Source organism: Carcharhinus amblyrhynchos, chromosome 9 (assembly GCF_965287045.1).
Source record: "Carcharhinus amblyrhynchos chromosome 9, sCarAmb.v2.hapA, whole genome shotgun sequence".
Lineage (NCBI taxonomy): Eukaryota > Metazoa > Chordata > Chondrichthyes > Carcharhiniformes > Carcharhinidae > Carcharhinus > Carcharhinus amblyrhynchos.
The window spans coordinates 58,727,120-58,750,999 of record NC_137332.1 but is presented as its reverse complement, the minus strand read 5'-3'; the positions used below and the strand labels follow the sequence as shown (position 1 = coordinate 58,750,999).

Genomic DNA, 23,880 nt, shown 5'->3' with positions numbered 1-23,880 from the left:
GAGTTGATGTGTATGGATGGGGTGCCAAACAAGCAGGCTGCTTTGTCCTGGATGGTGTCAAATTTCTTGATTTGTTGGTGTAGCTAACAAGTGGAGATAGACAGTCTTTGGGGAGTCAGGAGTCAAGTTATTTGCCTCAGGATTTTTCGCCTCTAACCAGCTCTTGTTGCCACAGTATTTATATGGCTAGTCTAGTTCAGTTTTTAATCAATGGTAACCTCCAAGATGTTGATAGTGGGGATTCAGTGATGGTAATGCCACTGTATATAATGGGGTGATGGTTAGATTTACCAAGGGATGATGGTTAGATACTCTGTTGTTGGAGATGGTCATTGTCTGGCGTTTATGGGGCACAAATGTTATTTGCCACTTGTCTGCCCAAACCTAGTCATTGTCCAGATCTTGCTGCATTTGGACATGGACTACTTTAGTATCTGAGGAGTTGTGCGTGCACCGATGCATCATTTTTCCTTTGTATGTTCTCGCCTTGCAGGCTTCTGTGAGAGAGTAGATTTAGATGCATTAATTCTAAATCACAAACTTATGCAAGTGATCAACTCCTACGCACTATTTACTGATGAAATTTAAATCAAGTTTGGCGTCATACCACTGGCTTTTGACATAACAACAATGCTTCTTTCCCTGTTCTTTCTTGAATATGAAATGGCAACATTTCACATATGACAGACACAGGCCAGATTATAATTTAAACTTCTGATATTGTGCCCAATTACAGTACTTGAAATGCACTTGAAACTGAGTGAGTGAAAGCTAACACGGCATGATTACTGGCCACACATCACAAAGATGTTGCAAGGATTCAAAGCAGAACTTTGGTTGTGACTGTCAAGTCCGTGAAGTACAGAACTTCCAATCTTAAAGAGAAAGTAACAATTGAAGCAATTTGTCACCATAACACTGGTGTTTTCAGTTCAATAAATGAGCAGTGAGGGTGAGCCAATACAATCACAGATTGCAAGTATAGTTATATGTATATATAATATAAAAATCAGTATTCATACATCCTTGGTCATCCCAGACAGCCATTTGCTTTAACTGTTACAATATATATTGTTTTACTTTGCTACTACAGGACAAGATTTACTGGACTGACATTGAGCATGGCGCTATTTACTGTGCAAACAGACTGAATGGAGGAGAAGTGACGTCTCTTGCAAATAATCTGTACAATCTACATGATATTGTCATTCTCCATGAACTAAAACAGCCCAAAGGTAATTCCTGTCAAGACCTCCTTGAGATCTAAACCTACAATTTATACTCAATTATTGAGCATTTTGTTTATGTTTGTCCAGAAAATGAAACTTTCTTTCTTTAAATAGTTGTAAATTTTTGTGCACACCGGACTATACCAAATGGAGGGTGCCAGTATCTATGCTTGCCAGCTCCACAAGTCAACCTCCGTTCTCCAAAATACACATGTGCCTGTCCTGATGACATGAAACTAGGTCAAAACATGAGAAAATGTTACAGAAGTAAGTGTGGCTTTTCAATTATGATTTTTAAAAATGGATTCAGGGATTTGTATCCAGATTTTCAAGGGTATAATTTCTTCACGGACTTGGGCTACTTTTTGCTAGGAAAGAAAAGACTGAGAGTTGACCCGCTAAGATCTTGAAAGAGCTTAATAGGATAGATGTAGACAAGATATTTCCACTTCTGGGGGTGACCAAAACTAATGACCGTAAGTCATTAATAAATCTTATTAAGGAGTTAGGAAGAATGTTTTTAGGAGAATAGCAAAGATACATTTAAAGGAATGGAAGAATATGTTGATAAGGTTAGATTAAGAGAGGTAGAAGGAGATCATATGGACCATCAATATAGAAATGGGCCAGTTGGTCAAATAGCTTCTTTCTGTGCTAAATCTCCTATATAATTCTCATCCACCACTTCTATCTGTGGTGGATTTGCAAAATTGCTGCCTTCCAGAGCTTGGTCTGTGCAAACTCTTTAATGTTCAGGCTGCAGTTATAGTCTCTATTCTCTGTGTCTTTTATAAAACAGCTGGAAAGCTTCCGAATGTTCCCTCAGTAACCAGTGACAGCCCAACTCCAATGCCTAACCCAGCCTTCTTCAGTACACGGATTTCTGCCAATATACCCAACAAAATTGGTACAACGGTTCTCACTGGCATCACCACAGAAGATCCACAACATCTCTTCCCTGGCAACACCGATACAGACAATTCTATCCAAAGTAACATTTCCTTGCCATTATGTAAGTCTCCTCCTAATGTTTTCATGCATTATTTGCTTCATGACCTAAAACGTTAAATGACCCATTCCCAGGTTTCATCATGCAACCCAGAATGAGCAAATAGGATGTGGTCAAGTTGGAGCTGGCTATGAATGCCATTCCATTCCTTTTCTCATGGCCTAAACTCACCATATTTCAACATGATTTGGAGTAGAAACATCACTACCTTTCATAGATGCTGCAGTGTCTTGGGATGGTAGTGTTCTCCCTACTCTCTCTCTCTCTCTCTCTCTCTCTCTCTCTCTCTCTCTCTCCAATGGTCACTTTCCATAGTCTTCATATTTACATCCTTTCCCATCTTTGCGCACTCCACTACCATCCCTCCTGTACTTAAGTATTCCTCAGTATTTCCCCTACAAAACCTGAGCACTTTACATCCCTCAATCTTCCTACAATGTACAGTCTGAACTATTAAAATCCAAAAACAAAATGCTATGGATGCTGGAAATCTGAAACAAACCAGAAAATGCTGGAAGTACCCAACAACTTTGACAGCATTTGAGGAGAGAGAAAGAGTTAATATTTCAGGTCTGTGACTTTTTATTAGAATTCCTTATAAAAGGCTCAAACATCTGCACAGAATGAGCCTTCACCTAGGTTTTTCATTTGAGATGAGGTGCCCATCAATATTGGTGAAATGAAATGTTAGCTACTCTTCAGCTCCCATATTGGATCTGGTCTCTGTTGCTCATCAAACTGTACTGCTTTTCCACAGCTGAATGCTCTGGCATTCAAGCAACAGTGAATAACATAATTGTGGTTTCTTATTTTTTACAGTAAACAGCCAAGGTGACAGCAAGAATTTGAGTTCGACTCATGCCATTGTGGGAATTGGCATTCCAATAGGTAGGTAACAGTCACCTCCCATGTTAAATATAGCTGTGTATCTTGTGTTAGTGCAGGCAAATGAAACACCTTCAATTTTGAACTTCTGAATACTCATATCAACTATTCAATATAGCATTGGACATGAGAGTGAAGTCCTATACATTGTATTTCAGGGAGATTTCATAAAGGGATTATTCGACCCATGGCTTCTGCCAGTTTAATAATCCTCCTATAACTGCCCAAGGATCATCAGCAACCTGTCTTCCCTTGCTTGTGATCTATGGCAGATTTTCTGCCTCATGATTGGGTGTAGGGTATTGGTTTTGAAAATGAGTAGACAGATCAAGGCCATTTGCCATTATGAAGTGACTCAATAGTGCAGGTGAACCCAAAACTGGGAGCCATAAATATTAGGTAATCACAGATAAGTCCTATTAGAAATTAAGGGGTAGAGTCTGCCTAGAGACAGCTTATATTGTGGACCATAAGATATTGGAGCAAAATTTGGCCATCAAGTCTCCTCCACCATTCAATCACGACCAATATGATTCTCTTGCCTTCTCCCCCTGACCCTTGATCCCCTTATTGATCAAGAAACTTGCTGCCATATGGAGTGGTTCACTTCTTGCGAAGTTGGTGTTTATAAAATTGTTTGTTAAAAGGTGGTGTTTTTTTCTCTGAAAAAAAACAGGAGCATAAAGTGTCCCAAAGTGAAACATTTGTATTGAAGGGCTAGGCAGCAGTGCTGCCAAGACAACAAATAGGCCTCTGAATTTTTTTGAATTCAGCCAATCAGTTTAAATCAGGCACTTAGATACCAGCAACCTATTAGCTGTAAAATTGATGTTTTTGGCAATCTGGGACCAATCATATTGTAGGGGATGTTGAGATCTCATCACAAGTATAAAAGAAGAGGGCAGTGGAAAATAAGCAGAGAAAGCAACTACCATTTGCCAGAGTAACAGCCTCATCCATGTCATAAAACAAAGCCACATCTCAAAAAAGACAGAAGTTCTAGACAGAAGAATCAACAGAGAAAGCCCAGAATATTCCAGAAAATACCAAACCTGGTTGTAATTTAGAGTGACTAAAATTCTATTTTTTTTTTGTTACTAAGTGGGAATTATATTTATCTAAACAGCATTCCACTAGTATCGTGTTTTATTCGGCTTGTTAATAGTTTTGTTAACTTGTTCACTATTGGATAAATTACACAACACCAGGTTAAAGTCCAACGGGTTTATTTGGTATCACGAGCTTTCGGAGCCCTGCTCCTTCATCAGGTGAGCGAAGGAGCAGTGCTCTGAAAGCTCGTGATACCAAATAAACCTGTTGGACTTTAACCTGGTTTGTGAGACTTTTTACGGTGCCCATCCCAGTCCACATGGTACATCATAGGTGAACAGATTGTTAGAGAGTGTCAGGGAATTATTTTGATTTAACCACTAAAAATTGCTGAAGAACAGATCGTACCACTTCACACACACTCTTACAAATTGAGGCGAGGTGCTCCTCTTTGAGTGGTTCTCAGAGGGTGGGGGGGGTGGGATCCATCTTCGCTTCATAACACAGTCAAATTGCATTGATGCATTAATGGGCAAGTTAGATATATATATGGGGGAGAAAGGAATAGAAAGTTATTTCAATAGAATTAGATGAAGTAAGGTGAGAGGAGGCTCAGGAGGATCCACCAGTAGGGCTAAAAGGCTATTCCTGTACTATGAATTAATTCACTGCCTGAAAGGGTGATAGAGGCAAGAACCCTCACAACATTTAAGAAGCATTTAGATAAGCACATAAAATGCCATAGCAAACGAGGCCATAGGCCAGGTGCTGGAAAATGGGTTTAGAATTCATAGGTGTTTGATAGCCAATGCAGACATGATGGGCTGAAGGACCTCATTTTGTCCTGTAAAACTCTATCTCTGTGAATTCAATGCATGTCCATGTGTTGTATTTCTTTTAATATTTTGCTGTTGAACAACAAACAAGGCTATCAGAAAGTAAGGTTGTTTGGGGATTGTGGGCACAGACCCTTGTCCCACTTCATAGTGCATGGTGACACGATAGCTGAAATGACACTTGATGAAGCTGAGTGCCCTCCTGTAGTGAACTGACACTTTTGTTGCGGAGACAGTGCCACATTTCTGGATATAGTTATTTGCGGCATGACAAATGTTCTGGGATTGTCAAGGCAACATTGAATAATGTTCAAACATCTACAGTTATTCAGAAAATTAGATATGTCAAACTTACATATGTATCAAACAGATATCCATGCATAGCTAATAAGGTTAAAACTGTACCTCAAACATTGAACTGTGGAACCTATGGCATAGATATGACCACTCGCTCGGTGGGAGTGGTGCAAATGAAAAGTTCAGATTAGACTGAATCGATTGAATGGTCTGAGGTCACTGAATTACCGTTTGACACCATTTCACCCTTACTGCCCGATACCATTTGATCTTTGTTGCCTTTCATCTCAGGTTTTGAGCCTGCCACAGGTAGATGGGTCTACATTAAGTTCTAAAGTTGCAGCCTGATGATCTTATAGGTGATACACTTGGACTTCAATATGGGATCAGGGCATTGTAACTGCTCTGAAATTTGACAATTAAAGGCGGGACGCATTTAGCTAAAGGCACAATACTACAGATGTTGGTATCTGAAATTAAAGAAAATGTTGGAAACTCTCAGCAGGCTCACCCTGACTCGAAAGGTGGGGGGCAGCTTTCCCATCCTGTCCGTCCCAGGAATCGTAGTGGACAGGGGATGGGGGGCATGGTCAGACCATGTGAAAGACGGGATTTCCTGGCTTTGGGGTGAACGCAGCTGGAAAATCCCACCTGTTGACTGTATTCTCTTTCGAGACACTGTCAGACTGTGGAGAGAGCAGAAATACTGACAGATTTTCCAGTGTTTTCTTTTTTTTTGTTTGTGTGGGAAGCATTTATTTGGACTAGCTGGAAGAGACCACAGGAAATTTTTTCCAATTATATCTGTGAAAATTCCTGGTGGACTAGCCTTGTCCCCAGTTCTTGTTCCTTCCCTTAACCTCCAATCCAATTGTGTCTGGATTCTCTCCCCCAATCCCTGATTGCAATTAGACCCTAACCTTTAGTCAAACTAAGGCCATCGAAGAGAAAGGATAGTGTCTCATACTGACATTAAAATTATTGGTTTAACCTTCAGTTAGTCAAAGTTGTTAGACTGAGCGAACCATTTATATTGATCACTGTTTTATGCCCAAGATTTGTTTATTTGTTCTTTCCATGTTGCTCATTACCATTGGCTGATCAATACTATACTCATCTCTGAAATGTTCAGAGCAAAGTGCATAGGAGGAAGGGTCAGTCTCTCATTGCTGCTTTTTAGATTATTGTTGTCAAACTGGTTTCTCTTCATTCACTAAAGTGATATTTTTTGCAACTCTTTTTCAAGTGATCATTGGTTTGGTAGGCCTGGGAGGCTTCCTGATCTGGAGGAACTGGAGAAAGAAGAATACAAAGAGTATGAACTTTGATAATCCTGTCTATAGGAAAACTACAGAAGAAGAGGAAGTGGAGGAGACTCACATTGGGAGAAATGGGCAGATTGGCCATGTGTACCCTGCTGTAAGTGTTTCTTCTCCTGCTGAACATCAGACAGGAACTGCACTAAACAGATTTGCCACATCACTGATTTCTGCCTTTAGACAATGGTCTTGTTTTTCTATTGGTGTGTTGGATCTAATGAGAGAGTTTCCAATGCAAGTTACAAATGTGTTAACACACCAGATTGTTCAATGGCATTTCAAATTTTTAGAATCTGGTTTGAAGTTGAAATGTTCTTGAAGTATCAGTGAGTGGCATGTGTATGGCTCTTTTTAATTTGGAAGTAGTGAGCTGGAGTTGCTTGGAGACACTTACTATTGAATGTTCTTTGCTAAGATGCCCCTTAATTGACTTCTTTCCAGATTGTGGGGATGTACCTTGTCTGTTCTTCCTTCCAAACATATCCCCTTTATTTAAAGTTCGGACTATTGCTCTTTTCTCAGACAAGTATATGTTGTGGAGCTTCTTGAGTGGAGCTAAGGAGAATATTTGAAGTGTATTCTGGCCATTGTCGTATAAAAACTGAGCATAATATCTGTACATGAAGTCCAAAGTTGAGTTTTTTTATCATGCGTGGTCTGGGCGAGTGTGAGGAGGGTTTTGATGGTGGGGCGTCTGGGTGAGATTGAGGGGGGTTTGATGGTGCAGTGTCTGGGTGAGGTTAAGGGGGGTTTTGATGGTGCAGTCTGGGTGACAGTGAGCAAGTAATTAGAATAGTTCCATTGACAAATGATTACTCGTACATGTATCAACTGGCAAAGGTGGACTTTTTCCTTTTGAGCAGAGATGGCTAAGATGAAATTTGATTGAGATATTCAAAGTCATGAAAGATTTAAATGGTATAAATAGAGAAAGATGGTTTCCAATTGTTGATGGCCATTAGGCAGGGACTTAAGGTAACATGAGGGCAAAGTTTTTCAGACAACAAGTGATTAGTGTTTGAAATGTGTTGTCTTTATTGGAGGGATTCAATCACAGCCTTCAGGAAGGAATTGGATAAAATACTTTAACTCTAAAAACATTGCTGTGTATAGAACTAAGTGGATTGCTCTTCAGAAGGGCTGGTGCTGACTCAGTGGCCTCTTGTGTTACACTATTCTGTGATCATGAGCTAAACTTTTCCTTGTGATAGGATTTGCACAAATACAAACCATTGTTCAGTGCAGTTGGTTCACTTGTGTTTCCCTTCCCTTGACCTCGAACACTTTTTTAATAAATGCTGAACAGCAGTTCTAATCAACTTTGAACCTTTATAAAGACCAAAATGATAGTTTCCTTCCTCCTCCAGCTTCTGTCAAATGACATTGGTCTCTTAAATTTTATATGTTGGCCAGATTTGCCACCTGTCCATTAAGTTAGTTGTTAACTTCCTTTTTCGGGAGAAACACACAATAGGAAGCTCTGCCATCTCTGAGTTGTTTTCTAGTACTAGTGACCAATGCTGTGCAAACATTCAACCAACAGAGAAAGTGAATGAAAGCAAGAACTTGAGTGCATGAGGCACAAAGTCATAGATTGGAATCCTACACTCTGCCTGGGATGAAGGGCTTTCTTAGGAGGAAAGGTTGGGTCTATCTTCACTGTAGTTCAGAGGAAGGAGAGTTAATCTTATTGAAATAAATAAGTCAAGGGTTATAGGGAGCAGGAGGGAAAGTGAGGTTGAAGTCAGGCTTGTATTGATTGTTGGATCAGGTTTGAGGGGCTGAATGGTCATTCTGCTCCTATTTCTTAATTCTTCTGGCTTTACCAGCTGGCTTGCATAATTGGGTGTACTTGCAAAACAATCTGTCAAGATCTATAATTGCGATGCATCACACATCTTCCACTTATAATTTCTGACATTTGTAAGTGCATGTAAAACTTATCCTATGAAGCAACTTGCCAAATTAGTCTCCTCATAATTTTTAGCTGCAAGGTAAGGTGTGTTCCATATTGTTCATAACCAGAAGACCAATTCAATAGGGACCAGTGCACAGCTGGAAAGGAGGGAACACTTGCTCTGCTTCAATATCTTTTAGCATTGTTTGCATTTTTTAAAAATTCATTTATGGGATGTGGATGTTGCTGGCTAGGCTAGCATTTATTACCATTCCTGGTTACACTTCGAAAGGTGGTGTGAGCTGCCTTCTTGAACTGTTGCAATCCCTGATAAGTAGGTACACCCACAATGCTGTTAGAGAGGGGGTTCTAGGACAGTGAAGGAACGGTGATATATTTCCTAGTCAGGATGGAGAGTGACTTGAAGTGGATCCTCCAGGTGGTAGTGTTCTTAGATATCTGCTGCTCTTGTCCTTATAAATGATGGTGGTCATGGGTTTGGAAGGTGTTGCATAAGGAACATTGGTGAATTCCTGCAGTGCGTCTTGTAGATGGTATGCATGGCTGCCACAGTTGTGGAGAAAGTGAAGAAATGTACTTGTACTGACGTTGTGGTAGCCTTAAGGTCCCAGGTCTGATGGAAGGGTATTAAGAAATCACCAAACGCAATTTTGTGTTGACTAAGTTTGCTCTTTTATGTCTGTACGCCATTTGGAGTGGATCACGAAAGGTCCACATGTGAAGAAGCTCTTCACGTACTTTTTTGCAATATTTACATTACATAATATATAAAAATAAAACTTTGCTCTTAAGATTGTTTGAATTGAGGCCAAACTATCCTGCTTAAAGATAAGGAGTCACCTATTTAAAATGAAAATAAAGTGAATTGTTTTCTGAGGTTGAGTTCTTGGAACTCTCTTCCTGAAAATGTGATGGAACAGAATCTCTGAATAGTTTGAAGCAGAGCTGGATAGATTTGTGAGAAGCAAGCTGAGTGAGTGGGCAAGGATCTGGCAGATGGAGTATAATGTTGGCAAGCGTGAGGTTATTCACTTTGGAAGGAATAATAGTAAAATGGACTGTTATTTAAATGGTGATAAATTACAGCATGCTACTGTGCAGAGGGACCTGGGGAGCCTTGTGCATGAATCACAAAAACTCAGTTTGCAGGAGCAGCAGGTGATCAAGAAGGCGAATGGAATATTGGCCTTTATAGCGAGGGGGATAGAATATAAACGTAGGGAGGCCTTGCTGCAACAATACAGGGCACTGGTGAGGCCACAACTGGAGTACTGTGTGCAATTTTGGTCCCCTTATTTGCGAAAGGATATATTGGCCTTGGAGGGAGTATAGAGAAGGTTCACCAGGCTAATCCCAGAGATGAGGGGGTTAGCTTATGAGGAGAAATTGAATAGACTGGGCCTGTACTCGTTGGAGTTTAGAAGGCTGAGGGGTGATCTTATAAAGACATATAAGATATGAAGGGGCTCGATAGGGTGGAAGTAGAGAGATTCTTTCTATTTGGAAAGGCAACAAGAACTAGAGCGCACAGCCTCAAAATAAGGGGGAGTCAGTTTAGAACAGAGTTGAAGAGGAACTTCTGTCAGAGAGTAGTGAATCTCTGGAATTCTCTGCCCATTGAAGCAGTGAAGGCTACCTCTTTGAATATGTTTAAGTCACAGACAGACAGATTTCTGATCAATAATGGAATTAAGGGTTATGGGAAGCAGGTGGGTAAGTGGAACTAAACCACTTTCAGATCAGCCATGATCTTATTGAATGGCAGAACAAGCTCAAGGGGCTAGATGGCCTACTCCTGCTCCTATTTCTTATGTGATACATTATCAGGTGTAGGCAGGATGCAGGTTTGAGGTTACTATCAGATCAGTCATGATCTTATTGAATGGTGGAATGGACTGCAGGAGCTCTTTGCTGAAATGTTTGTATCTCCATTATGTTGCTGGTCTATTCTCAGAGCAGGTTTGGGCCCCTTCCTTTTTATGCATGCTTTTAAACTTCCTCCTTAATTGCATTTAAAAAGAAATGACAATTTTCTTTCCTTGACAGCGTGTTGCACTCAGTATGGAGGATGATGGATTACCCTGAGGCATGCTGTGCTGCTCACATCCACTTGACCTGCAGGTTCCCCACTGCAATTGGTTTTGATGGTCAGAACTGGATATACATTCACCTGAAGGAAGATTTCTAACATCCAAAAGATCTGTATTTTTATATTAGCCAAATGTTTTACACTTTATACAAAACAAAAAAAAGGATGTTTTTTGCACTGATGGTACACAGTACTTATTCTCAGAAAAAATGACTGAAAGAGCTAAACTCCATCAATTCTTTACATTTGTATATAATTGCGACGTCGCACTTGTCAGCACAGCGTCTTTTAAGCTATATTTATATAGTTTGTAAATAAACTTACCTGAGTGTGCCACAGATTAGTATTTTACAGAAAGCTTAATTAGGTGAAACTCTCCAAATGAAAAATTACAGGGGATTAAAAAGATAAAAATTTATTTCCTGAATAAACTTGGGTTATGTATATATGAAATGGAAGTAGGAAATATTTTCATGCATTTTGCATTTTCTGTACAGTGAAATCTTATTTGCAGAGACATTTATATGAGAGGAGAATGTATTTATAAAATTGGGAATATGTTTTAACTGGATGCTCACTCCCTCTTGCATTTTCCATACAGTGACGACTTGAGCAATTTTTAATTGGGTTCAAACTCCCTCCCTGTGTTTGCTATAGCATCTGGCCTCTACTTAAGTTGTTCCTTTTCAAAGTTCTACATTGATTTTTTTTTCTTCTTATAGATATGTGTGGTGTAATTTTGCAAATGTGATTTTTTTTTTAAATGAAAGTAGTGGTACCGAAGGCTGATTGAGGAATGGAATGACCTGCTGTAATAAGCCCACTGAGACTGGAAGGCCCCACGAATGACTTGTGAGCAATAAGATTTGCCTCTTTGTGGGAGGAAGCAAACCAACCAGAATTCAACTTGATTGCAACTAAAGTCACATCTAATGGAAACTGCAACTGAGGATGTGATGTGAGGGCAGAATCTGTGCCAGCTGTCATAACCTCTGCATTTAGGCTGCTGTGAAGAATGGTGGATGCAGAAGGTTCTTGGTACCAGTGGTACCATTTCTCAGAGGTGGGCACCTTGCCAGAAAGGGGGAAATTTTGGAAGAACCTGCTGAGAGACAGTGTGGTGTAAAACACACATTTTGGATCTGCAATGCTGATCAAATGGAAAAAAAACTCTGCCTTTTGAGCAACTGAAAGACTGATTTCCTTAAAATTAGCCAAAGGTTTTATAATGAAATAAGATATGTTAGAAAAATGTTCAATTTTTTTTTCATTTTTAAACCTGATTTTACTGGGAGATAAACTAGACATTTCTCAAATTTGATAATTAGTTGCCTTGTATATTTGGCTATTTGTAATTTCTTTGTGTGTAAATGATTGGGGCAGTTTGCTTGTGTTTGTTTTATTTTTCTCGGGGTATACTGTAAACCATATTTCTATGGCTTGTATTTGTATAAAATTTGCAATTAACAAATAATGTTTCAAAAAATTAAAGCAGTAACTTGGAAACAAGGTGTATTTTTTTGTGGCAGTAGTTCATCTGGAAAGTAGTGCAAAAATTTGTTTCAACAGATCTGGCAACATCTTTGGAGAGAGAAACAGAATTAATGGGAGCGATTTTATCAGCTGTTAGCCGTAGACACAAGTTGTGTAATGACTGCTAAATCTCACGAGAGACCGAAAATGAGATGTGTACTGGCACAATCTGAGTGAGATCTTCTCTGCCCACTGCCAGTGACAGAATGGGGTGGCATGGTGGCACAATGGTTAGCACTGCTGCCTCACAGCGACAGGAACCTGGGTTCAATTCCCAGCTTGGCTCACTATTTGTGTGGAGTTTGCACATTCTCCCCATGTCCGCATGGTTTCCTCTAGATGCTCCACTTTCATCCCTCTGTCTGAAAGATGTGTTGGTTAGATGCATTGGCCATGCCAAATTCCCCCTCAGTGCACCCGAACAGGTGCCAGAGTGTAGCGACTAGAGGTTTAAATTAATTGCAGTGTTAATGTAAGCCTACTTGTGACTAATAAATAAACTTTAAAATAATCAGTTCACAACCAGGAAAGTTGACAGTCTGATTTGCATATATTAACATTACATTAACAGGCATGACACTGCTATGTCCACCCTTGTTGTAACTTCCCAATCAGAGACACAAATCACTACAGGTTTTTTAAAATGAAAATGTTGAAATGACCACGCCAAAGGTGCACAGGCAAGTGGTGAGATTCCTTGGCATTGTAATGTAACAATTATTTATCAGCAATGGGCTGGATGCCTTTGGTGTGCGGAGTTCCTGCCCTTCCTCCACTCGTCCCACCCCGGCAAAAAAATTCACTCCCGTACTCTAGTGGATTGTCTGCATTTTTCTAACAATCATTAGGCTGTTAATTGGTTTAAAGAGGGTATTTCCCCCTCTCCAGGAACAGTGGACATTGCTGGGACTACATCCAGTCCCTAAACATCAACCATGAGGAGCTGGAATTAGGGGATGTGGAGACCTGGATGCTGAGATAAACAGACAAGCTGGGTGGGAGAGGACATCTTTCTACCCCCTCCCCTCCCCTCCATTATGTCTGATTCCCTGATACACCTTGTCTTTGCTTATGATCCAGACTGGATGCCATTTGTTACATGGCTACGCTCCTACATTTTTGTAAAGGTAATTTTGCAACTTGAACTGAGACAGAGCAAACTGATTAAAAAAGCAAGGCCATATTCCAAAGTGAAGGGGGAGAAACAAATAAATTGCCTTAAGGGGAATTTGAAGAGAGGCATTTCCTATAATCGAGAGACCCATCAAAACTCTTAACTGTCTCAGGAGGACACATCAAAAATGCAAAGTATTCGACGTTAAAACAGTGGCTGCCACACTCAGATGCACATTATTACCCCTTGCAACTACACAATGTGAAGTATTTCAAGGCAAGGCTGTCTAGCCACTTGAGATTGTAAGTGACACAGTAAGTGTCGGGAAAGTCTTCAGTGAGGAAGCAGGCTGAAGACTACTCTCTCTCTTTACTGTTATTCAGTTCCAGAAGCCAACACTACCAGAAACGTACCAACAAACCAAGGTCTCGTAACAATTGCAACACCTTCTCCATCTGACTGCATCCAAGAAATCAGCTAACCCAAATCGGCATCAAAGGACATTAACCTGGAAATTTGTTTATAACACTCTAACTCCCCTCATTTCTGGTATATGTGTGTATTTGTGCATGTGTGTGTAGGAGGTTTGTTGAAGTGACTGCAAGCAGGGTGAAAGTTGCCATCACATTTTTATTATTTTTCTTGCATTTAGTGGCTCATAAGTTTGCTCTTATCTCGAACCAAGGAAACTTTGTTTGATTAGCTCCTTGTTGCTAGTTAGCTTAAATTGTTAAATCCATTCTAACTTGGAAAAGAGTTAGTGAAAAAAGACGCATAAACTTTTGTTGTAACTAACCCAGGTTGAATAGAGAGGAGTTAGTTCACTCTCTCTCACCTGGTTGGAACAGATTTTAGTTGTCCTTTGCTGAGTTTGAATGTGCAGTAGCATCACTGCTTGAACCTGACCAAAGAGCCTCTCACTTCAGCGCATTTACTGCAATTATTTAAGATAACAACATGTTCAAGGCTGTTCACACCAGATTAATACATATCCACTTGTTTTTAGCTGGCTTTAAGTCCAACAGCAAGAACTGAGAATTTTACATTGAGCTGTAAGTTCCTTTCACACTTTAAGATCCATAAATATTATCCTCAAGTCAAGATGACAAGTGCCTGCTGGTTCAAGTTATTGTCTGATATACATAATCATCTTAATGCTTCAGTTGAAGATTTACATTTCCTGCCAAAGACTCTTCACTTCAATGAAGTGTGGCTGTAGCACATTTTGGGATTCCTGAGGTTGTGAAAGATGCTTTATATGGGTGGCACAGTAGTTAGCACAGCTAACTACTGCCTCGCAGCTGTGTGGTTCAATTCCCAGCTTGGGTCACAGTTTGTGTGGCGTTTGCATGTTCTCCCTGTGTCTGTGTGGGTTTCCTTTGGGTGCAGTGGTTTCCTCCCACAGTCCAATGATGTGTGGATTAGATGGATTGGCCATGCAAAATTACCCCTTAGTGTCAGGGGGACTAGCTAGGGTAAATGCATGGCGTTATGTGGGTCGGGCCTGGTGGGATTGCAGTTGGTGCAGAATTGATGGGCCAAATGGCCTCTTTCTGCACTGCAGGATTCTATGATTCTGTACAAGCGCATATATTTTTCTTCCCTTTCGGGTGGTACTGAAAGGTTACCACCCGCAATACTGGCAATTTTTTTCTGTCTGCTTCTTTTCTTCAACATTTTCTGATTTATTTTCACAGCTAATGTGATTGGCATTCGATCAATTTCTGACAACACTTCAAAAGTACTGCTGTAAAGCACTTTGAGATGTCTGATGATCATGCAAAACACCCCATAAATACAAGTCTTTCTTTTCATTAATGATTCCTTCAAAACTTTATTAAAAAGGGTCTTTCTGCACATTTTTTACGAGATCATTTGCTGTGATTTTCTTTCAGATTTGCAATGCACCTGCAAAGCTTAAACCCGGAATTGTAAATAACTATTGAGTAAAACATTTCAAAGTAAAGCTATTGTATGATGAAAAACCAATGTCACATTTATTGCTGAAATGCCACTGCTGATGAGCATTGATGATGATAGAAATGACATTGGTATTGCTTAGGTTTAATAGGTTTGATTTCATCGATGAAAACACATGTATCTTCACTGTGCATGAATGTTGAAAATAACTGGTGTGGAAAATTCATGCAGGAACTGTCAGTGATGCAAATGTATTGATTGAACTCAAAAGATTTATTTTATTTTCAAAGACAACTCACCCCAATGACTATTGACTGTCAGGAATCTGTTACTTTCACTTGTCACTGAAAATAGGGGACAGGATCATCTCCATTTTGACGTCTTCTGGTAGCTACCTTGAAAACATCACTGGCTGGAGTTGTTGGGTAGCTCAGGGGAATTGGAAACAATTAAAGAATTTATACTCCCACCAAGAGAGATCTAATGATTGTCAATAAAACAAGAACATCTTCAGCAAGGTCAGGGAGTACATTTAATCACAAATAGATCAGCCAATAAAAGCTATCAGCACACTTGCAGCAATTGAATGGAATTACAATAAACGCTTCTCATTGACTTATTTTGTAATATTAAATATTTAGAAGTGGACACAACTTTTTTTCTCTGGTTGCTAGGAAGACACGCTGCCTAATCTTTGTAGTCATCATCATTGAATTCTGAACTGGGTTGCCATGGTTTCCAGGTGGTCACAAAAGTAACTCTTTTGCCTTCTTTTCCTCTGCCTTCAATTTCCTTTTGTTCCACGAAAGACAACCTATATGAGAAATTCACATTTTAGAGAAGACCTATTCCAATTTTGATCTTTTTTTAAATTTTGTTTTCACATGACCCTTGCTTATTTGTGCAGTAAAGAACATTGCAATTTGCAACAGTCATACAGTTGGCCCTCGTGTAGGAAAAACACCCTTAAAATTGTGTTTTTAAATATTGCTGAACTGTGTTAACTCAGAGCTAATGCTATGCATTCTGGGAAGTTCTTAGTTTAAACTTCTTACAACTGAGCCCCGGTTAATGACAGATCAGCAAGTCTAGGTTGTCAAGGTTTACAGGTTAGGGATAATGTAGGACTTTTTATATTAATTCAGGAGAAGTGGGTATCTTTGGTTTGGCCAGCAGTTCCCATCCCAAATTGCCCTGGAGAAGGTAGCAGTGAGCCCCCAGTGTAGTCCCTGTGGAGGTTACAATCAGATCACCCATTATCTTACTGAATGGTGGAGCAGGCTTGAGGGGCTCCTGGTTCACCTGTTTGTATGTTCATTTAATGTGGAAGCACCCACAGTGCTGATAGGAGGGGAGTTCCAGGACTTTGACCTCATGACAGTGAAGTAACAGTGATTATAGGGACAGCATGGTAGCACAGTGGTTAGCACTACTATTTCACAGCGCCCAGGACCTGGGTTCAATTCCCGGATTGGGTCACTGTCTGTGTGGAGTTTGCACATTCTCCCCTTTTCTGTATGGGTTTCTTTCAGATGCTCTGGTTTTCTCTCACATTCTGAAAAGATATGTTGATTAGGTGCATTGACCCGGCAGATGCCGGACTGTGGGAACTCGGGAATTTCACAGTAACTTCATTGCAGTGTTAATGTAAGCTTACTTGTGACTAAGAAATAAACTTTATGTAGTTGCAAGTCAGAGTGGTGTGGGATCTTGCAGGTAGTGGTGTTTCTAAGAACCTGGTGGCCTTGTTCTTTTATATCTGATGCTCAAGGAGCCTTGGTGAGTTCCTGCAGTGCATCATGTAGATGATATACGCTGTTGCAACTGTACACCAATGGAGGAGGGAGTGAATGTTTAACAGAGTGGATGGGCTGCCAATCAAGTGAGCTTCTTTATCCTGGATAATATTGAGCTTCTTCAGTAACGCAAGAGCTGCATTCATCCGGGCAAGTGGGGAGTATTTCATCACACTCCACCTTGTGCTTTGTAGATGGTGGAAAGGCTTTGGAGACCAACAGGATGAGTTACTCCCTGCAGAATTTCCAAATTTCCAACCTCTTGTAACCACAGTATTTATGTACCTGGTCCAGTTATAATTCTAATGAATGATGACTTTCAGGATGTGGATCGTAGGATATTCAATGATGGTAATACCATTAAAAGTCAAGAGTAAATTGTTAAATTCTTGTTAGGAGACAGACATTACTTGGCACTTCTGTAGCATGAATGTTACTTACCAGCTCAAGCCAGGTCTTGCTGTATGTGGACATGGCTGTTTCAGTATCTGAGGAATTATGATTAGAATTGAACATATGGTGCTTATTGGTTACACATTTCCCAGTTCTGACCTCCTGTTGGAGGGAAGGCCATTGATGAAGCAGCTGGAGATGGATGGGCTGAGGATACTCCCATGAGGAATTCCTGCAGCTCTGGGACTGAGATGATTGACCTCCAACAAGCACAAATTTTGTTTTGTGCTCAAGATGATTCCATCCAGTGGAGATTTTTTCCCTTTGATTTTCCTGTGTCTTAATTTTTTTGAGGGGTCCTTGATGCCACATTAACCAAATGCTACCTTGACATCAGGGACATCACTCTCACCTTCCCCTTGAAATTCAGCTCTTTTATTCATGTTTGGGCCAAGGCTGTACTGTATTGAAGTTTGGAGTTGAGTGAAGCCATCAGGACCTAAACTGAGCATTGGTGATTAGGTAATTACTTCATAATTACCTAAACACTGTCAATGGCACTTTCCAACAATTTGATGACCGAAAGGAGACTGATGGAGTGGTAACTGGCCAGAAAGAATTTGTCCCAATTCTTGTGGACAGGGCAAACGTGGACACTTTTTCATTTTGCTGGGGAATTGCAGCTGTACTGGAACAGCCTGGTTTGCAGCATGGCTATTTCTGAAACACAAGTCTTCAGCATTACAGCCGGGAGTTATCAGAGACTGCAGTCTTTGCTGCGTCCAGTGTGCTTAGCCACTTCTTGATATTACATGGACTGTATCAAAGTAGCTAAACACTGGCTTCTGTGATGGTGGGACCTCAGGGCGAGTCCGAGATGGAACATCCATTCGGCACTTCTGGTTGAAGATGGTTGCCAATGATAAAACCTTGTCTTTTTTGCATCCTCATGTCATTATTGAAGATAAGATTATCCACAGAGCGTCCTTCTGCCATTATTTATATAAATATAAGACATTAAATAGCACCATTCCCATTCTGTAATGGATCACAGCTAATCTGTATGCAAGCTTCTACAGATAGCTGTGAGATAAATGACCATACAATCTGTTTTAGTGATGTTGGGAGAACTCCCCTGATCCTCTTCAAACAGTCCCCTGAAATCTATTAGTTGTATCTGAGGGGACAGGTAATAATATCGCATACAAATGAGGGTATTTCTGACTGTCCAGCGCTAAAGAGTCACCCTAGTTTATGTGTCAAATTTTGGGAGTCAGCTTTGAATTAATAGTCTTTTGACTCTGAGATGGGAGTGCTACCGCTGAACCAAGAACAATGAGTTAGACCAGATGTGAGACCGGGGGGGCTCGTTCAATTTCTGTATTTGAACTGGCAAAGTATAAAAGATTTGTGGCTAAGAAGAATCGATGTCTTTTGTTGAACAATAAAACAATATATTCCCTCTAAATCCTTAACATTGTTCAGCTTGATTACCATTCTGCAGTGATACTTTGCAATAAAATGAGAGTAAATTTAATGGGTTAAACATGAAAATAGCTGGGAAATTGGATTTTCCCTTATGAAATTATGTTGAAAAAAGATTGTCAGTCTGTCACTGAAAATAAAAAGTTTAAAAGGAAGAAAATCTGGAGAGAGTTGAGACAAGTTTGAGCTGAGTAACAGGGATAATGCTGAACATTCTGCCAAGGTAATAATGAGTCCAAAATGTTTTAATCAGAACTGGAAACAATTAAAATGCATTATTTGCATTTAACACTCCCACGAACTGAAGAACAGCAGTTAGTGTGTGTGCACATGTATTGTAAGCTGCCAGGTTAGATTTGCCAGGAAGAGATAATGACAGCAGACAGCAAATGCAGAGGAGTCAGATCCACCCGATTCTACTATGACTAACATGGTTATTCCAGGAGTATTAATGTCAATGTCAATAGCTCATTAGCCAGCCACTTAAATAGGCCTCAAACATAGCTGAATGGATTTGTTCAAAGCTATTAGTTTGTCAGCTATACAAGGAAATGTAGCCATCAAATGATCCAGCTGTCTCACATGATACTAGACAGTGAAATGTATTTAATAACACCTAACTGATGCATTGATGCAGAGTTATGATGTTATACTTAAAATTATATTTGAATGAATATTTGAGCAAATCCATGAACTCCTTTGTTTTTCATTTGATGGTGACACTAACTGATATATTAGAGCTGTTAATGGTTAGTTTATCCATACATGAAATTTTATGACTGCTAATTAACTCAGATGGTTGGAACTCCACCATTTTGCCCGCCACAGAATCAGCGCAGGTGAGGGTCCGACAACGGAGATCTCCGTTGGCCAACGGAGAATGCCGTTCTGCGAGCCTTGGATTGGGCGTGCTGGTAAAATTCTGGCAGGATCTCAGTTTATTTCAGCCGGTAGGAATGCTACACTTGGCCTGCAGAGGGAAGAAGTAACCAGTATTCCCACTCCACCTAGCTCTCTTGTACGGATTAGGACACACCCAGATTTCATATGGTTCTGCAGTCAGCTGAATAAAGCTGGGTGACAAAATTGGTTACATTGCCTCTAACTGAGGAAGGCAAGGCAACATTCCCATTCCTTTTCACTAGCCAGTTAATCTTGTGAGACCACATACTGAGTCAGCTCTGGAAGGGAGGAGGTGACAAAGAAAATTCTGCTGTCCCTTTGCAGGCTGCTCATTTCTCAGTGTTGATGTTCACTTGGGTACAGTTTGGTTAATGCCTTTACACTTCTTCATGACATGACCTGTTCACTTACTGCTTTCTGAGTTCTTGAAATCTTTGATGAAGATTGTTCCTACTCCACTTTTCTGAAGCGATGACAACCAAACCTTTTGCTTGTACAACTTGTGACAGCCGCACTAGCCAAGCTGGCAGATAAAGAAAGTGGCTTTTAAATAAAATATAAGCAGCATTCAACAGCTCCATGCACTGTAGCAAGGCCTTCTGTTTGATCTGTATAACAGCAGTTAGGTAATTAATTATATGGTGAATGAAACAAGATTTATATTTAATTATCAAGAAAAACAAAAGGATCAGTTCTGATTTTAAAGTATTGGAGAAAATGCACTACAGAAGTAGGACATTTTAAAGCTCAATGCAATTGTTTCAAGATTCATGGGTAATACTTTTCCCATCTCTATCTTCCAAACTCTCAGTTAAAGCCTTCTTTTCATATTCCATTTATAAATATCATCCCAATCAATACTGTTCCACCTGAAGTTCAAATACAATGTCCCACTCCTCACTGCGGATAACAAGACATCCTACCGTCGCTCACTCTTTACCACGACTTCAGACTGTTCAGCCCCCTCCTTCACCCTCCCAGTTCTTGCAACCATCAGGCTTATAAAACGCAAGACTGGTTTTATCCACTGCCACTTGACTCACCTTCTCTCTTGCCTCTGATATTTATAATCTAAGTGACACTTAGTTCTCCATCTATACTTGTCAAAGCCAAATAAAAAGGAAACTTGGCACATTCAAAACGTAAAATAAGTCATCTTTGTGAAAAAGCTTTTGGCAAGCGTTGCTTCATTTGTTTTTAATGAAGTCACGAAGCCTATCAGAATGCACTAAAGTGCTAGGTGTGCACGTCAGCATTATAGAAAAGGATGAGCTATTGTTACTCTGATGCCTTTTCTCCCTCAAATAAAAAGCTGGGCAGCTATTTTTTTCACAAAAGAGAAAAAGAGCAAGAATCTTATCTTAGCCTCTTGGAAATGCCACTGAAATTCAACCATAGAGACTGGTCACTTGGTCCAACTGGCGTGTATTTATGCTCCCTCTATCCTCAATCTCATCCATCAGCATATCCTTTTATTTCTATCTCCCTCATATTCTTACCTAGATTACCCTTAAATATATGTATTTGTGTCAACTACTCCATGTGGTAGTTTTACATTTTTACCACTTGGGGTAAAGAAGATTCTCCTCCATTCTTTATCTGATTTGTTAATGGTTATCTTGGGTTTTTGATGCTTGTTTTAGGTTTTTTTATGAATGGAAATAACCTCTCACTGTCTGTCTTATTTTAATAATTCTAAACATCATTATTAGGTCAACCCTCAGCTTCCTCTTTGCTAGAGAAGTACTGTGATCTTTTTGGTTCTTTTAGATGAGCCTAGAAAATAAAAACAGGAAATGGATTCAATCACACACATAGAAAGGTACAAAAAGCTGGAAATCTCATTAGAAAAAAACTTCAGTCATAAATGTTAAACTTGAGAAACAAGCTGAAAATATAATCCATATTAATTCATTTATAATCAGTGCACATTCTTAAAGGGGGAAATATTTTTTTGAATTGTCCCATCACCCTCACTAAAAATGAAAGCATTGACATACTTACTGGTGTCTACACCAGTCCCCGGCTGCTCGGTCTAATGCCGTAACGTTTCAGGCCAGGAGCAGTGTATGAGTGTAGACATTGGATGATTTAATGCTCTTTATGAGACATTTGGAGATGCGAGGTGCCAGATGGGACCCTACTGTTTTCCAGCCTCTGCCCCAATTAACTGCCTGCCCACTGCCAATTGAGGCCTTAAGCAAGTAATTAAAAATCCATTTAAGGTCCTCATCCCATCATTACTGGTATTCAACTAGAGTGGGTGAGGCAATTGATATATGGAGCACCCAAATAGCAAAGCCGCTGTGGGCACCCAGGAGGGGGCAGTCCTTCATTATCAGGCATTCATTATCAGCCCTTCATTATCAGGAATACCTCTCCAATCAAGGTATCCAGCATTGGGAAGAATGGGTCTGTTGAGAGTCACCCCTTTGCCCTTACCTTTCTTCCCTCGAGCCCCTATGACCTCTATCCCACCTTTGGTCATCTGTGGTCTGGGTCCTCTGATGGCTGCATTATCAGCAGCTACTGCTGCTCCCCAGGTGGCACTGCCTGCAATGGAGAGATGCCAGCTTCTGATTGGCCAACAGTACTTGGGAAGGGAGGAGTGCTCCCGGGTTTCTTAATCCTGGGGAAAGCCTGCTGTAATGTACTAGTGAAGCACTTCAGTGGCCAGTGCCCGAGGGAAGGAAAACTGTGTACTTGTCAGGTCTCCATCTCAATTAAAATTTGTCATTACAACTGGCTCTCCTGTGACATCATGGAGTTTCCCAATGACATCATGGAATTCTCCTGCGACATCATGGAGTTCCCCTGTGACATTGAGCCATTCTGTACTGTCATGATCAGCGATGGTGGATGGTGACTGCAATTCTCTTTTCATATTTAAAAGCGGAGAAGTTCAATACATAAAGCATTTTAATTTTTCCGATTAAAGGGATGCCACTTTCATAAAAAAACATGTGATGAATATATTCTCATTTGTTTAAAACCATGAGATGACATAAAATGCCACAGAATGGAACATGGCATTATTAGAAAAAAAGTAGCAAAAATGGTGCCCATGTTTATTCGATTGTTTCCTTTCTTTCCCTTCTTTGCCAAACATCTTTTCATGAAGGCAGTAGCCCATCAGACCCACAAAGTTTTAACTGAAAGCACTCTGCACAAAAAGGCATATCAACACAGCACAAATACTCATTATGTGTAATAGTTTAAAGGAGAAGATAAACGTAGGAAATGAACAATTGTCTGAGCAAATGTGCTCTTATTATTACTTTTAATGTCTCTGAGATTTGTTGGTGCCTGACTTAGATATTGCCAATCCATGGCATGAAGGTGATATGGTGTCCAATATGAGGAAACAGGTGTGACGATTTCTTCTCCAGCAGACAGACATTGGCTATTTTTTACAGCCTTTTAGCTGTCAGTTGTAGAGCAATCACACTGTTTTCAGCAAAAATTTCATAGTTGTTTACCCAATAATTACCAAGGCAATCACCACATTAAAATAGAGGCAGAGACCAAAAAAGAATGAATATTTGTGATGTAAGCATTTACCTACAGAACCAAAACCTTAGAGACATTTTGGGTAGTAAATTTATATTTCCTATACTAGCCAGACCTTTAAACAATGTATTACTTACATTTATATTGAATATTATATATTAATGAATAAATAAATAGGTCAATAAATAAATCATAGGTTAAAAGACTTACTTTCCCAGTAAAATAGGTGACATTCTGAATATTCATTTAAACAGTACAGCAAATCTTTAACAAATATTGACTTGCAGGGAAGATAAATCTCTGCTGGGATTTGCAGGGAAGAATAACTCTGCTGGGACTTGCAGGGAAGAATAACTCTGCTGGGACTTGCAGGGAAGATAAATCTCTGTTGGGACTTGCAGGGAAGAATAACTCTGTTGGGACTTGCAGGGAAGAATAACTCTGCTGGGACTTGCAGGGAAGAATAACTCTGCTGGGACTTGCAGGGAAGATAAATCTCTGTTGGGACTTGCAGGGAAGAATAGCTCTGTTGGGACTTGCAGGGAAGAATAACCTCTGCTGGGACTTGCAGGGAAGAATAATCTCTGTTGGGAG

The 23,880-nt window shown here is 40.0% G+C and overlaps 2 protein-coding genes across 3 annotated transcripts in view; one reads left to right on the top strand and one right to left on the bottom strand.

The window, feature by feature from the left end:
• lrp8 (low density lipoprotein receptor-related protein 8, apolipoprotein e receptor) overlaps window positions 1-12,121 on the top strand; it is a 101,786-nt gene extending 89,665 nt beyond the window's left edge. For both annotated transcript variants that reach the window (XM_080195760.1, XM_080195759.1), the window contains 6 exons: window positions 1,094-1,235; window positions 1,344-1,496; window positions 2,029-2,241; window positions 3,058-3,126; window positions 6,553-6,725; window positions 10,590-12,121. In XM_080195760.1, coding sequence (XP_080051886.1) covers window positions 1,094-1,235; window positions 1,344-1,496; window positions 2,029-2,241; window positions 3,058-3,126; window positions 6,553-6,725; window positions 10,590-10,628 — 789 coding nt within the window. In that variant the 3' untranslated portion in view covers window positions 10,629-12,121. The remainder of the gene's footprint in view (window positions 1-1,093; window positions 1,236-1,343; window positions 1,497-2,028; window positions 2,242-3,057; window positions 3,127-6,552; window positions 6,726-10,589) is intronic.
• A 3,671-nt stretch (window positions 12,122-15,792) lies between these two features.
• Window positions 15,793-23,880, bottom strand: part of LOC145348567 (uncharacterized) — a 76,122-nt gene continuing 68,034 nt past the window's right edge. The window contains exons 19-20 of the mRNA XM_080196757.1: window positions 20,188-20,299; window positions 15,793-16,013 (exon numbers count right to left, since the gene is read on the bottom strand). Coding sequence (XP_080052883.1) covers window positions 15,887-16,013; window positions 20,188-20,299 — 239 coding nt within the window. The 3' untranslated portion in view covers window positions 15,793-15,886. The remainder of the gene's footprint in view (window positions 16,014-20,187; window positions 20,300-23,880) is intronic.